This window comes from Macaca fascicularis, chromosome 11, assembly GCF_037993035.2.
Source record: "Macaca fascicularis isolate 582-1 chromosome 11, T2T-MFA8v1.1".
In the NCBI taxonomy this organism is placed as follows: Eukaryota; Metazoa; Chordata; class Mammalia; order Primates; family Cercopithecidae; genus Macaca; species Macaca fascicularis.
The window spans coordinates 59443470-59457523 of NC_088385.1; the positions used below are offsets into that span (position 1 = coordinate 59443470).

General features: G+C 48.1%; 1 protein-coding gene across 1 annotated transcript; it reads right to left on the reverse strand.

The window, feature by feature from the left end:
- Positions 1-347: 347 nt before the first annotated feature.
- On the reverse strand, positions 348-8162 carry KRT2 (keratin 2). The gene is made up of 9 exons (XM_005570937.4): positions 7488-8162; positions 6153-6367; positions 5728-5788; positions 4830-4925; positions 3990-4154; positions 3547-3672; positions 2499-2719; positions 1310-1344; positions 348-1209 (listed from the first exon to the last, which is right to left on the reverse strand). Exons 1-9 carry the CDS (start codon positions 8091-8093, stop codon positions 809-811), a joined length of 1926 nt encoding a protein of 641 aa, XP_005570994.3. The 5' UTR covers positions 8094-8162; the 3' UTR covers positions 348-808.
- Between the last annotated feature and the right edge of the window lie 5892 nt (positions 8163-14054).

The following is a 14054-nucleotide window of genomic DNA, read 5'->3' on the forward strand; positions in this document are numbered from 1 at the left end:
GGAGAAATGATCCCGGACCAAAGCCCTTGTGGAAAGGGGGAAGGGCAATCTGTTGGAAATACTCAGGAAGAATGGGTTTTTCTAGTAAAGAGACTCTTCCATAAATCCCCCGTCCACCTCCTGACAATGCCACCACCCCCCAAGTCTGCTAAATACTTTCTGAGAACAGCACATCCATCCCCGGGCTCTGGGGTAACCCCTCCCCAATCCGTCCAGAGGCCAGCGTCTGGGCTTCCCTCAGGGAGGCACACTCCTCACCCAGGAGCCCCTCCTTCATGCCCAAACCTCCCTTGTCTGTGGCTGCCCACTTCCACCAACATTTGACATCACGCAGACAGCACACGATATGAATTGCAAATGAAGTTTATTACGAAGACCCCCAGACCACAGCACTTCCGAAAGCAGGGTGGACAAGAGGAGCTATATACACAGAAACACATTTCCCCCCAGCACTGCCAGGCTTAGAGATGAAATCCCTGGGTGGGCCTGGGTCCTCAATAGAATACCCATCTGGAAAATGGGCAATGCAAAGAGGCATGGTGGGGGCGGGAACGGGGCATGGCTAGAAGCACAAACCTAGACAGCACAGATTCCGCCCCAGAACACAGAGGCGTCACTGGCTCTAACTAACTGGTTTGGAGAAAAGATCTTGCAAAAACTGTACGTGGACATTCTTTTTCCTCAAAATGCCATCAGAGATAAATGACAAAATTTAACCTGCTGCCAGTTAGAGGTACAGAGACAGGCTTCTACATTCTGGAGTGGGAGAGTCTGGGGTGGGAGAGTCGGTGGTGGTGGGGGCTCATCTTTATCTAAAAGAGAAGGTCACGCTGGAACCAAAAGCTTCACCTGAGCTACTCTTTACAGAGCTGGAACCTCCCCCTCCAGAGCTATATCCTCCTCCAGAGCTGGAGCCTCCTCTAGAGCCACCTCCAGAGCTGTGTTTTCCACCTCCAGAGCCATATCCTCCTCCAGAGCCAGAGCCGCCTCCAGATCCGTATCTTCCTCCAGAACCACCGCCAGAGCCGTATCCTCCTCCAGAGACAGAGCCTCCTCCTCCACCGCTTCTGGAGCCAGACCCTCGGCCTCCAGAGCCATAACTGCCACTTCCAGAGCTATATCCTCCTCCGGAACTGGACCCTCTACCTCCAGAACCTCCAAAGCCAGCCTTGGATGCCACATTTGATGAAATGGTGCTGCTTGTCACAGCTGCAGAGAGAGGTGGTGTTACCACAGAGATTATGACCGCCTCTCCCTGTCTCCACCCAACACAACACCCCATGGAATAGGACCGCACCCCACTACTTACACACAGTCACATTGCTGCTGAGGTCTCCAGACATCCTGTCAGGGAGAGAGAAAAAACAAGTTGTGGTGGAACACTTAGGTCGTGTATGCATGTTATTTTACAACTTCCACCCACAAATGTGCAGTTCAGCCTCTCTAAGCCACCACCAGGGCTTACACACCCCACTTTCTTCTATGCTGCCAGGTCACACAATGATGACAGACCCCCTTCCATTTATGCACAACCTTGCATCTCAATCCATCTCGATTTTTGCTCTGATAAAAAAATGAACAGTTGTGTAACGGATCCAAGGTAACTGAAAAGCAAATTCACTTCCAACTTTGCAACCCATTTTTGTATTTAAATCCATCTTGGAGAATCTGTTATTCAGAATCCATGCCACACCAGAAATTTTACAATGAGGCTGCCTGTGAACGTTCAGTTCAGAAAGAACTGTGACTCTGTAGAGCCTCCCCATTCCTCTCTTCTTCCCACCCTCTTCAGCTTCAACTGAAAACTTTCCCACTTCCTCTTACAAGCTGGGCATAGGAGGCATCACCTCTAGACAGGGACAGAGCAACCTCCTGAAGAAAGCCACTGCCTCTTTGTCATGCTGGCTTGCTGATGGTCTGGGGTAGCTTTTCCCCTTCCAATTGCTTCAGCCAGATTAAGTCACCCAAGATGCTGATAATACGGACAAAGAAGCAAATGATGCCTCTTTGAAAGTTAGCAAATGGTTCCGTTTGTCACTCCAGAAACCTACAAAGAACTGGGGCTGGCACCTGCTCCGGTCAGCACGTCCCCAGCAGTCAGCACATTCCAAGACATCATCTCCCTCGTTCTGGGTCACATGGTGGAGGGTACAGAGGCCACTCACCCTATGGACCTAGAGACCAATGTTTCAGACCGTCTAGGACTAACCTGTTTTCCCACAATTTTGTTTTCACTTTCAGAAAAGACCAGGATGTTTAACTTACTGCTTAGTTTAATTTAACATGCCTTATGCGTCATTTCATATCAATAAATGTACAACTCTCCCATCGTGCTTTGTGTCCTGAGTTTCTGCTTGGGGAACACAGGGAATGTCAGCTCTCAGTCGTCAGGAGGCCCTGCCCCATCCTCTGCTTTCCCTGTCTTTGCCTCCAGCCCTGGCTCTGGGAGAAAGGAGAGGACCGGCCAGGGTCCCCTTCTCCCTTCCCAGTGCCCTCACCTGCACTCCTCGCCCTCTAGCAGCTTGCGGTAGGTGGCAATCTCCACATCCAGGGCCAGCTTCACATTCATCAGCTCCTGGTAGTCACGCAGCAGCCGTGCCAGGTCCTCCTTGGCCTGCTGCAGGGCCTCCTCCAGGTCATTCAGCTTGTTCCTGGCATCCTTGAGGGCATGCTCACCACGCTGCTCGGCATCTGCGATGGCATCTTGCACATTCTTACACTATGAGAGGACAGAGAGTGGCATCTGTGATGGCATCTTGCACATTCTTACACTATAAGAGATGGACAGAGAGTGGATCCTGCCTGACGGAGGGGGACAGAGAGCAGAGGTGTTTGAAGTGCAGGAAGCCAGAACCACTGGCCCCCGGGAGTGTTAGGTCCCCTCTGGAGTTTATGCAAGTCGCAAGCAACTGTGCTAAGACTTACTGCTGTCTCTGGCACATCTTCTTGCCCTGTCACCTTTGATGACACCCTTTGGCTTTCCCCATAACGCCCTTTGATCCTCACACCACAGGGCCAGAATCATGATCCCATTTTACAGATGGAAATGAAAACATCTGAAATGGTCTGCTTGGCAAAGCTTCTGCTGCTGATGGAATCCACTCTCTGCCTCTATCTTTTCTATTCCAAAGCTAACGTTCAACCCCAGGCCAGCTGCCCCCAGCACTCACTGCCTCTCTATGAAGCCAGTCGGCTGACGCTTAGGGCCTGTGCTGAGCACAAACGGGAAGCTCCATCTGCAATGCGCGGCAAATCAATCAAACTAACGTTTGCTCTATTTGTTATGACTCCCTTTTCCTCACATAAACAAGTGAGCACAATTCTTCCCCTTCGCTAATCCTTACTTTGGAATGTCTCTTAGAGCACTCTAAAAATTGTTATAATAAGCCTTAAATTATGTTAAACTGGGGAATTTGAGATCAATACATGCTAGAGTGCAATATATCAGTGTCTCTCATCTCTCACATGCACACTCACACAAAACCACACTCTCACACACACCCAGAGACAACCTCCCGCCCCTCCCTGGACAGGACTGGGCCTCACCTGCTTCTTCACATGTGCGATCTCCCCCTGCAGCCTCTGGATCACGCGGTTCAGCTCGCTGATCTCTATCTTGATCTCTTTCAGGCTGTCTCCATGTTTCCCGGCAGTCACCTGGAGCTCCTCATACTGATATGGGGAGAGGAAGACAGTTTGCAAGGAAGTTCCAGCATGGCTCACATTCCAGAGTGACTGGAGTGAAGGAGAGCTCGTTACTGGTCCAGGGAGGGTCAACCCAGCTAAATGTCATGGCTGCATTCATGAGAGGTAGGGACTGTCTCACATGCCCAAAAGGACTTGGTGCCATTCTCAACATCCTTTCTTGGGAATGGTGCCCAACTTCCATTAGACAAAAAACTAATAATCTTACTGTACACTTTCCGGCTGGGGGTGCAACCCAGCTCGTGGCAGGGAGCTGTGGCTCTTCCTACATTCCCTGTACTTGCCTTGCTGTGGTACAGGGCCTCTGCTTCATCCTTGCTCCTCTGGGCGATCTCCTCATACTGGGCCTTGACCTCAGCAATGATGCTATCCAGGTCCAGGTGGCGGCTGTTGTCCATGGAGAGGATGACGTTGGTGTCCGTGACACTCTGATGCATCTGGGATATCTCCTACAACACACAAGGAAGGTCTGGTTATGACATCCTGCCACAGTCACACTCAGACAGGAGGCCTCTGTCTCCCAGCATAAGGGAAATGCAGACCCTCAGACTAAGCATACACTAGGTGGGATGAAAATCATGTAACCATCTACTCCTGGGCCTCTCCCAAGGTTGTCCTCAGAATTGTAGGGAGAGGCGCCTGTGTTTCTGAGCCTCCTAGTTAACAACCTTCACCACGTAGGCCAGTTATGATAAGTGCCCCCAGACAGAAGCTGGCCCATGGCAAATACCTTAAATGGTACTTCCTGTTTCAGAAATCATCTGAGCGCCCTTGAGTTGGGGAGGGGGATAGGAGACGAATGCATTTTGATCTCTGAAGTACAGTAGGCACAGGAATGGGCACAGGGCTTGTCTCTTCCCCAGAGGAACTGGACTTTTGGGGAATGGAGGGAGGGGAAGCTGTCCTGGTGTTTCCTGAACCTTACTTCCTATAACGTTGGAGGAGAAAATTCCTCACCCACAAGACCTATGCTATGAAAGCCCCCCCAGTGGCCTGGAATGAGGGCAGGTTGAAGTCAGCTGGTCCATAAACCCCACTTCTGCCACTTTTTCACCAAGCGGAAAGGACTTTCCTTTGGTGAGAAGGGTGGGAAGTAAGGGTCTGTCCTGGAGCAACCTCCTTACCGCATCATAGAGAACTTTCAGGAACTCAAGATCCTGGTTCAGCAGGTCCACCTTGGACTGCAGCTCCACCTTTATCATGTAGGCATTGTCCACGTCCTGCAAGAAAGGTTGGGGCCTCTGGTGTACGGTTCCCTGTACAGGCCTCTTCTTCTCTCTGCCACTCCCCTCTACTCAGTCCCTGCTGGCTCCCCTCTAACATCCCAGCCTGAGCCCTGTCTCCATGGGACTTCTTTTGTCGTACAGTTCACCATACACCTCTGCCAGGGACTTCGTGCCCACGTTCACGGCTCACACCCCTCAGGACCATCAGAGCTTCGAGGTGACCAAGCTTTGCCAACCAGCCCTTCCCTCCTGCTTGAGACACAGTGTGTTTCTACAATGGGATACAATGTTATTTGTGGGCTTCCATAGTCCTCAGCTCTCTCATCCTGTCTGTCCATCTCACATCTCCAGAATTTCCCCCAGGATATACACCAAAGCCCCTGCAGGACCCAGGAGGAGAACCCACGCTTTTGGCCTACAACCTCAAACCTTTGTCAACACAACCAACAGCAACTTTAAGCAAGCATTCTAAGGGAAGTCCCATTCCCTCCTCAGCTCTTTAGAAGGAGAATATAAAGAGAATTGGTGTTTGCATTTATCATGATTCAATAGAGGCTTTAAGTGGGTTACTACTGGGAAGCGTTCTACCAAAAATGCAGAACAGCTTTGAAAACTGTATTCAGAAGCTTCACCTACAGAGACACTTTTGTTTGCAAGAGAATGGGCCATAGGTCTCACTCCTTTCTCTGGCTGCTGCTTTTGCACTCACAGTTGATTTCCAAACTGTCTGCTAAGACACAATGGGGCTGTGAAACACTCCTATCCCCAACCCCAGCCAAGACATTCTCTTGCTCACCTTCTTAAGTGTCACAAAATCATTCTCAGCAGCGGTGCGCTTATTGATTTCATCCTCATACCTATTGGGACCCAGATGATACAGCAGTTAGATTAGCTCCCCTTTAATTTTTTCTTTTCCTTTTTATTCTGGATTCACCCATAATGCCGCATTCTCTGCGAGTATTACACACTTTTTAAAGGTCTAAATTAAAACTAAGATTTCCAAACCAAAGACATATTTTTATAAACTAACTCTCAAACATATAAAAAACAAAAATGATCTCTAAAGCCTCACTGTCTTCTTCACAAATAATCAGCAAAGATACATATGCCTCTCCCCATTACCACCACAAATGAAACTGGGAGATGAGTGACTGTCCAGGGAATGATCAAATGGCTCAGTGCAATGTTTATCTCCACTCAGCGTTTTACTCTGCCACTTACTTCTTCTTATAATCCTCCACAAGATCCTGCATGTTGTTCAGCTCTGAATTCTGTGATGTTCTTTCTGCAGTGAGCCCATCCAGATATCTCTTGAGGTTGTCGATATACCCCTGGAAGATGGGCTCCAGGTTGATGGTGCGGGTGCCAACATTCATTTGTTGTAGAAGCTCCCATTTGGTCTGTAACACCTGGTTCTGCTGCTCCAAGAACCGCACCTGCCATGACCAGAAGGAGAGCACATGAGCTCTGGATCATCCTTCACACCAGCAAGCCATGCTGGCCAGAGGCAGCTCAGGTGCTGCTTCAGGACCTCCAGAAGTGTCTGAGGCTAGATGCCGAGTCATGACTGGCAGAGCTTCTGAGCTCCCAGCTCTCACCCCTGGAAAGTCCCACAGACTCCTAATGCTACATCCGGCTCTCTCTACGCAGAGGAGTCTCTTTGCTGCTTCACTGCTCACTGGTTTGTTTGCAGCTGCTCCCAAGACTCTAGGCCATTTCCCTCCCCCATCCTGGTTGAATTTCCAGCCAAGATCCCATAAATTCTAGGAAAAACCAAAAGCAGGCATCTGCTGGCACTGCTCCCAAGGGTGCTGAGTATGACAGTCCTGGAGGGCAGGGCTCCTTAGCCTGATTTTTAAGAGCCTTGTAAATCCCTGCCTATTTCAATGCAGATAAACCAAGACAGGTTCATCTGCCTTGAAATAGCAGAAAACCCAGTAACACTCCAAAGTGACGCCAATAAAGACTTTATGGATCACAAAACTGAGAACGCTTCTCTTGAAGGCAGGAATTTCCTGCATTCCCAAGCAGATATCTCAGGTTCAGCTTTCCAGAATTTAATAATTGGAAATCGGCTCATTGGAAATCGACCTCCTCTTACAGAAAGAAATTGACCTGGGATACTGCAAAAGAGTTGTCGATTTTCAAAATATCTTGGCTCTTTTCTTCCCGTGACACCAAAATCACTGCTAAGGAAGGAAACACCACCTCAGAAGACGATGGCTTCCAAAACCTGCTGCTCAATGGCCTGTCCCAAGGATCAGTTCAATACTTACCTATATCCATTTTTTATGGTTTTCAGAATTTTCCATAAATATTATTTATATGGACTGTAACAATAAGGCCAAAGGGACAAATGCTTCCTAAGGGCAGGCTGTTATGGGAAATGTAACCCACAAAGCTGGCGTCTTTCCCATCTGGAAACTGCAAATGACCCAGGCTACTGCGGTATACCACTGGCTCCTAAGAAACACAAATCTGTGCCGTTTTCTTTTCAGTTGGCGCTGAAAGTGAGGTGGCCTGAGCATCAGTGGGAGCCGTCTTCTCCGGACTCACCTTGTCAATGAAGGAGGCAAATTTGTTGTTGAGAGTTTTGATCTGCTCCCTCTCCTGGGCCTTCACATTCTGGATCTCTGGGTCAACTTTCACGTTGAGAGGCTGCAGGAGGCTCTGGTTGATAGAGACTTCGTGGATGCCACCACCAGGGTATCCTCCAGGCCCGAAGCCACCAGGACCCCCAAAACCTCCAACACCACCAGGGCCCCCAAAACCTCCAAAGCGGCCTCCACCAAAGCTGCCTCCACCAAAACCACCACCTCCGAAGCCACTGCCGCCTCCAAAGCTGCTGCCGCCTCCAAAGCCGCTGCCGCCTCCAAAACCACCTCCTCTGCCACCAAATCCACCACCGGCGCCAAAGCCACCGCCTCCTCCAGCCACACTAATGGAGATGCTCTTGGTCCCTCCAAGGCCAACAAGACTCCGACTGCCAAAGCCGCCTCCACCGAAGCCCCGGCCACCACCACCATGGCGGCTCAAGCAGGAGAAGCTGGAAGTTGATCTCCGGCTTCCACCAGACACCACAGCTGAGCCGCTGCTGAAGCCCCGGAATCCTCCTCCACCTCCTCCTCTTCCTCGAGATTTGCAAGAGATCTGACAACTCATGATGCCTTTGTCCAGGGAGGAAAGTCGCAGGCTCTTGAGAAGAGTCAAGGCTGGAGACTCAACTCTGCTGCTGGGAGGCTTTCAGGGTCCCCTTATATACCTGCCAAGTAGGTGTTGTGTACATGGGTGTGGACCCACTTATACATGGGTTTGGTCTGCCTGGGAGCTATTCCTGGCGCGTGATTATCAAGCTAATAGCCATTAAAAATCTACTAATCAGCTCCATCCCAGAACTTGCTTTGATTGCAAACTTCTGTTTATCTGGGCATCTGTCATGCAATTTGATTTTTGTAAAATCATCAAAAGAGGAGATCAGGATTTGGGTTTCTCAATCTGGAAAAGGACCTCATGCAGAATGCTGCTCCCTGTTCTGGACCTGCCCAAGGGAGGTTGGCTGTCACCCATGCTTGTGCAGGCTCACCACCCCAGTTCAACAATGAAAGGGATGACGGGTTTAGAGACTGCAAGAGCCCCTCAGTGCCAGCCTTGTCATTCTCCTTGTTTTTCCCTCTTTCCCAGAAAGAGTTCCAACCAGGGCAGGAGAGACTGCGACGGTCTTAAATGACCTTCAATGCTCATTGGAAATCGACCTCCTCTTACAGAAAGAAATTGACCTGGGATACTGCAAAAGAGTTGTCGATTTTCAAAATATCTTGGCTCTTTTCTTCCTGTGACACCAAAAATACACAATAACTAGGCACTGAATGGAGATGTTGTATAACCATGATGGTTTTTATAACCATCAACTGTCCCTCGTCTACATGAACACCCAGAGGATGAGGGTATAAGAAAAGTTTCGCTGTTTCTGGACCTGTGTAATGTGGGACACCCAGTGAAAGTTTGCAAGCCAAGATCCAAGTGTTTATTGATTCAGTCAGTCACTAATCACGTATTGCCTGGTGATCCTGGGAAGTGATTAAGAAGTCAGGCTCTTCAGTGACATCCATAAATGCATGAGTATAAGAAGACCATCCAACCTGCACAGAGCACTCACACTTAAACTCAACCACTTCCTCTGTCCATGTGGCCACCTATGTGGGAGAGGTACTTTGGAGTAATAAAACTGAATTTAGTCAGAAGTTCTGGGTTTGAGTCCCAGTTTTGCCATTTATTGGCTGTGAGGCCTTGAATGAAACCCTGAGGCTCTGCGGTCCTAGCTATAAAATGGAAATTCGTATGAAGTGTTTTGAAAACCATGGTGGACAATAAAATGTCAGTATCATTATTGTTTGGGGGGGTGGGACAAAGATAATTCCTTTTCCTTTCCCCCTTGCCATGTTACTGTCTTCTGGCTATTATGAACATGCACTCTCCACAGGCACCATAAACTACAGAACCAGGTGGTTCAGATCCTAGTACCAAGTTATCACAAAATAATGTAAAAAACATAAGCTTTGAGGTCAAATCCCAATTTCTTGTATCTTAGTTAAATGACCTCAGATAATCCATAATCTTCTTCGAGCCTCAGTTTCCTTATCTATAAAAAGTGAACAAGAACAATAAGAATATGGCTATTGTGAAAACAGAACAATACACACATGTGCTAAACACAGTTCCTAGTTCATAGCAGAAACTCAATAAATGCTATTTACCCTCCTGCATCTTCCCCACCAGGTTTCCAATCCTATGTCTTAACTACTGTTCAAGGTATTTGATTTGCAGTAAAAGAACGCTGAAGGAAACAAATCTACACGTCTCCTCAATTTTTTTTTCCAATCTGGTTTGTATAATTATAATCATGCAAACAAATCATGAAGCTAACAGCTTTGGAGAGAGTCTCAATCCAAAGCAAAATGTGTCATTATCTATAGATATCTGAGCAATGCCCTAGTTGTCCCTTACTCCAGCAAGACTGTGCTCACACTGTGGCAGCTTCGGGGGTGTCTTAATGCCTCTATGAAGGAAATTGAGCCAGATTTGTGCTAGGCACTGAAACTGTATGTTTTACTACATTTTAATTCTGCCCTCACACCCTGGTCTCCCTCCCCACTCTCTCCACTGAACATCTCCTCCTTCTAGACCCATTCACCAATTTTTGAAAGTCAAGTTGAAAGAGAGTCCTCCTACTGTCTTGAAATGTGGAGAGTAGAATTAATGCAACTTGAATATTATGTAACATTTTATTTCTATATTTTTAAATTTTCAACTTTTACATAATCTCAATGTGCTTTTCTAGATAATATGCTTTGCATTCTTTAAAAAAGTGAAATGGAAGTTAAGAATCTTGGTCTGGTTGTGATTTTGCCTCTACCTAAACCAGTATCCTCAACTTCTTCATCTATAAAGTAGGAACATTCATCCTGAATCCCCACTGTCCCACAAGGACATTGACCTATTGCTGCAAAGACTGTTAGGCTTTACTATCTCTGAGAACAGAACAGGAATCCTGTAGAACAAAATCCTTCTTCCTGTTCCCCACTTTGTCTTTCAACAAGCTGCCAGCAAGCCCAAGATCCTAAATGCTTCTCCTCATAGGTTTTCAAAAGCTCATCTATTGGCCAGTGGGGCAGAAAAAATGAGCCCCCAGTATTAAGCAGAGAAGGGGTTAACTGTCTAGCCAACAGGAAATAAACTCTCAACCAGGTGTGGATGCTAACACTAGAGTCTCCAGGTAGGAATTCATTTCCCTCTCTTCTGTTCTCCTTTAGAGGCAGCGTGTCTACCTCCCTTACAGCCTCATCATCACAGTCTTCCTTGTGTGACAATGAACCATGTCCCAGGACTTCTGTAGGGCAGAGACAAGGTCATATTTGTCTTTACCCCAAACCTTCATCCCCTCAGCACAGAGAATCACTTGAGGAATAAGCCTATATTCCAAAAAAATCATTTCTATGGTTTTTGGTTTGGAATTGCAGGTTTTTCCAGATGTGTGCATGTAATGCTGGCAATGCTCGAAGTCTTCGCAGCCTTTCATGGACCTGTTGCCCAAAGGGCCCACTTAGAGTTGTCTCAGGTTTCTGTCTCAGCCCCGATCGGGGTTCTCTCCTCCAGCCAGTAAGCTTAGTCTCTCCTTCCCAAAGACTCAGAGCATCAGCTGGAGACTCAGGGCTGCTGAGCCCTCAGGGCATCTGGCTCCTACCACCTTGGAATGGAAACCAACAGTTTGGGTTTAAGAAAACCAAACCAAAAAAAAAAAAAAAACCCCGCCTCTTCCAGCCTCTGCTGCTGGGCTCAGGCTGCTCAAGGGGACCAGAATCCTTAGAGAGTCCAACACCATCATGAAAGAAGTTAGGAAGACAGAGAGGCGAGTCAGCAGGAGGCTGGAACATGCTGAGCAGCAGGTCAGCTGGAAGCAGAAGCCTCCACGGGCAGTGGCTGCCTGGCCTCTGCATGGGCTGCTGGCTTCGGGTGCCTTCCATCAGAGTGCCCAGGTGCTGCTCCAAGGAGCTCTGCAGCTCCCATGGCTCCCAGAAAAGAAGGGACAAGAGGCGCCCAGCAGGAGAGACTTACTCAACATCTCCCTGCAGGGCATTCCTTCATAAATGATCATTTTAAAACTGCCTACTCAGTCTCTCTTCCCAGCCCCTGATCCAGTTCTCCGTCTTGGCCCAGGCTCCCCTCCTTTCTTACCTAACATCTCCTTTTCAGTTTTTGGTTTTTTATTAATCGACCCCTTTTCTTACAGCGAGACGCGTAGTTGTTTGATTTTCAGGTGCCCTGGCCAAACTGGTTATGACTGAGAAGCCAGGCTGGCAGGCAGCCACGTCCACCCTGCGTGTGAAGCACCAAACATTCCCACTGTACAGAGCCCATTCTGAAACGAGGAGGTTCCAGGACACACACGGCAGGCTTATCAGGAAAGCAGGGTGTGTCCTCTGCTCAGAAACAATGCTGACCTCAGAAGCAGAGGAGGAGAGAGGGCAGGGACACTGCCCAGTGCATGGCAGGGACCCCACACATGTTGGTTGAACAAGACAGCAAGCGGGTATGAGCCATCGGTGGAGGAAGGCTCTGGCACAGTGCCTAGCACAGAGCGAGTCACCTCCTTTCCCATTGCCAAGGCCATGTCATGTGTAAGTCTAATTTTCCAAATGGACCCCAGAATATCTGACCCAGAAAATGGCAAGTGACACAGTTTAGTTGTATTCTCAGCGGGATCAGTCTCCAGTTGAATTAGCTCAGCTGCACACCACAGGCTACTGCAACTCCCAGGTGCCTGGGCCTTGTTTGCTAAACTGCGGTCTACTTAATGATACTAGTGTGACGTGTGGCTGTGTGTTCCCAACTACAGCAAGTCTTCATTCACACAGAGAGAGCCTCAAAAGGGTCCTCTGTGAAAAGCTCTTGCCCTTCCCAGCTGCAATCCTCATTCCAGCCCAACTGTTTCCCTGAACCATGTTCTCCTTCTGCTCCAGCACTGATATTTGTATTATGGCAACGATCTGTGTAGCCACCCAAATGTGGAAGGACAAGACAGCTGTCAAATACTCCATCCCATCCTGGTTGTGATTTCAGAAAATGGAGTTGCTACAATCATGCCACTCACGCCTTCCTCACAGTGCAGAGACTCCTCCAGGTTTCACCTGATTTAATGCTGTCCCCTTCTTCCCCAACTTCTCCATCTAGAGGAGCCTTCCAACTAATTCTATATTGTGCTGCTGCCACTGAGAGCTGGAATTCACTATGGGTGCCTCCACCTGGGTATCCATCAGTTCTTTAGCAGCAGCCTGTGCCCTGCACCACAGGAAGCTCTAACAGACATCCCAGCCCTCACCTGCTCTCCCACACCAGCCCCACCTCCCTGCCCCATCAATGAGAGCTGCCCCCACCCCCTTGTGAGCTCTTTCACCTCTTTCAAGGTTTCTTCATTTGTTCGGCTAGAGATCATTGCAGAAGAAGGCAGGTGGGAAAACATCCCCTCACCAAAAATCAAAGAGAATAAGCATGAAAATTAATTGAATGTTATAAGAACAAATTCAAGAGACTCCTGCTCCTTTTTCTAGCAACAAAGTTTTTAGAGACACCGTCAGACCTGTGGGTGCCAGGATGCCTCTTGTTGGAAGCAAAGGCCAAAGGCTTGATTCTGGATGACCTGATTGCTCCAGGGATTTTTATGAAGCAAAGAAAAAAAGGAAGATAAAACTGCTCAAAATTCTCTGGACAGCTTTTTTTTCCACCACAAACTCTTCTTTAAAAGCCTTTCACTTCTAAAAAAGCAGGTGAAATCATTGCTAATTAAGCAATTAATGTTTAACAGAGCTAGTAGAGTCATTCATGTGAGATTATTAAATTTATGACCTGAATTATATTTTTATGAGCCACAGGCACACTTCATAGCCCATTGGGTATTCAAAGAAATATATTAGTCTCTATTTAGAAGTGCATTTATAAAGGAAGGCATGTGATAAACTTGGAGGAATGTGTTTAGGAGTGAAGGTTGGGTTCCTCTGCCAGTAGCCAGCCCTGTCACCTTGGCATGTCACCTCCCTTCCTGGGTCCCGCTTTCCTGCCCTGTGGACTGAGAGATTTGGAAACCAACAGGAACAGGGTGACTCCTAGATAAGGAGGTAGAGGACGTGCATTCTATTTGCAGCCCCGTGGCCAACTGCCTCCAGAACCTAAAGAAACTCAGCTTTTCTGAGCCTTGATTTTCTCATCTGTAAAATGGAGGCACTGGGCTACACCAATTCCTTCCATTTCAGACATCAGTTTGTGCTTCAAATGGACACAATAGCTAAAGCCCTGAGAGCAGATGCAAACTCTGGCAAAGTGGAGAGACAAAATGTGCAGACACAGACCCTACTTTCGGTTATTTTCTCACCAAGAGATGAAGGAAGAAACGGCAGCAGTAAAGTAGACAAAGGGAAGCCAGAGAATAGGGAGAAGGGCAAACAGGTACACTGCAGCTGAAGAGGAGGATTTGCCATCAGGCAGGAGCTGCCATCAGTCAGGGCCCGAGAGGCACAATTTCATTATATCTTGATTCCCCAACTGTAAGCTCCTCAGGGGCTCATATCTCTT

Bases quoted from the DNA above. Each gene is read 5' to 3' on its own strand.
- KRT2 (XM_005570937.4), bottom strand. From the start codon at position 8,093: ATGAGTTGTCAGATCTCTTGCAAATCTCGAGGAAGAGGAGGAGGTGGA. The intron at 6,368-7,487 runs GTGAGTCCGGAG...TGGTCATGGCAG, and splicing joins TTGCCTCCTTCATTGACAAG to GTGCGGTTCTTGGAGCAGCA. The intron at 1,345-2,498 runs GTGAGGGCACTG...TCTCCCTGACAG, and splicing joins CTAGAGGGCGAGGAGTGCAG to GATGTCTGGAGACCTCAGCA.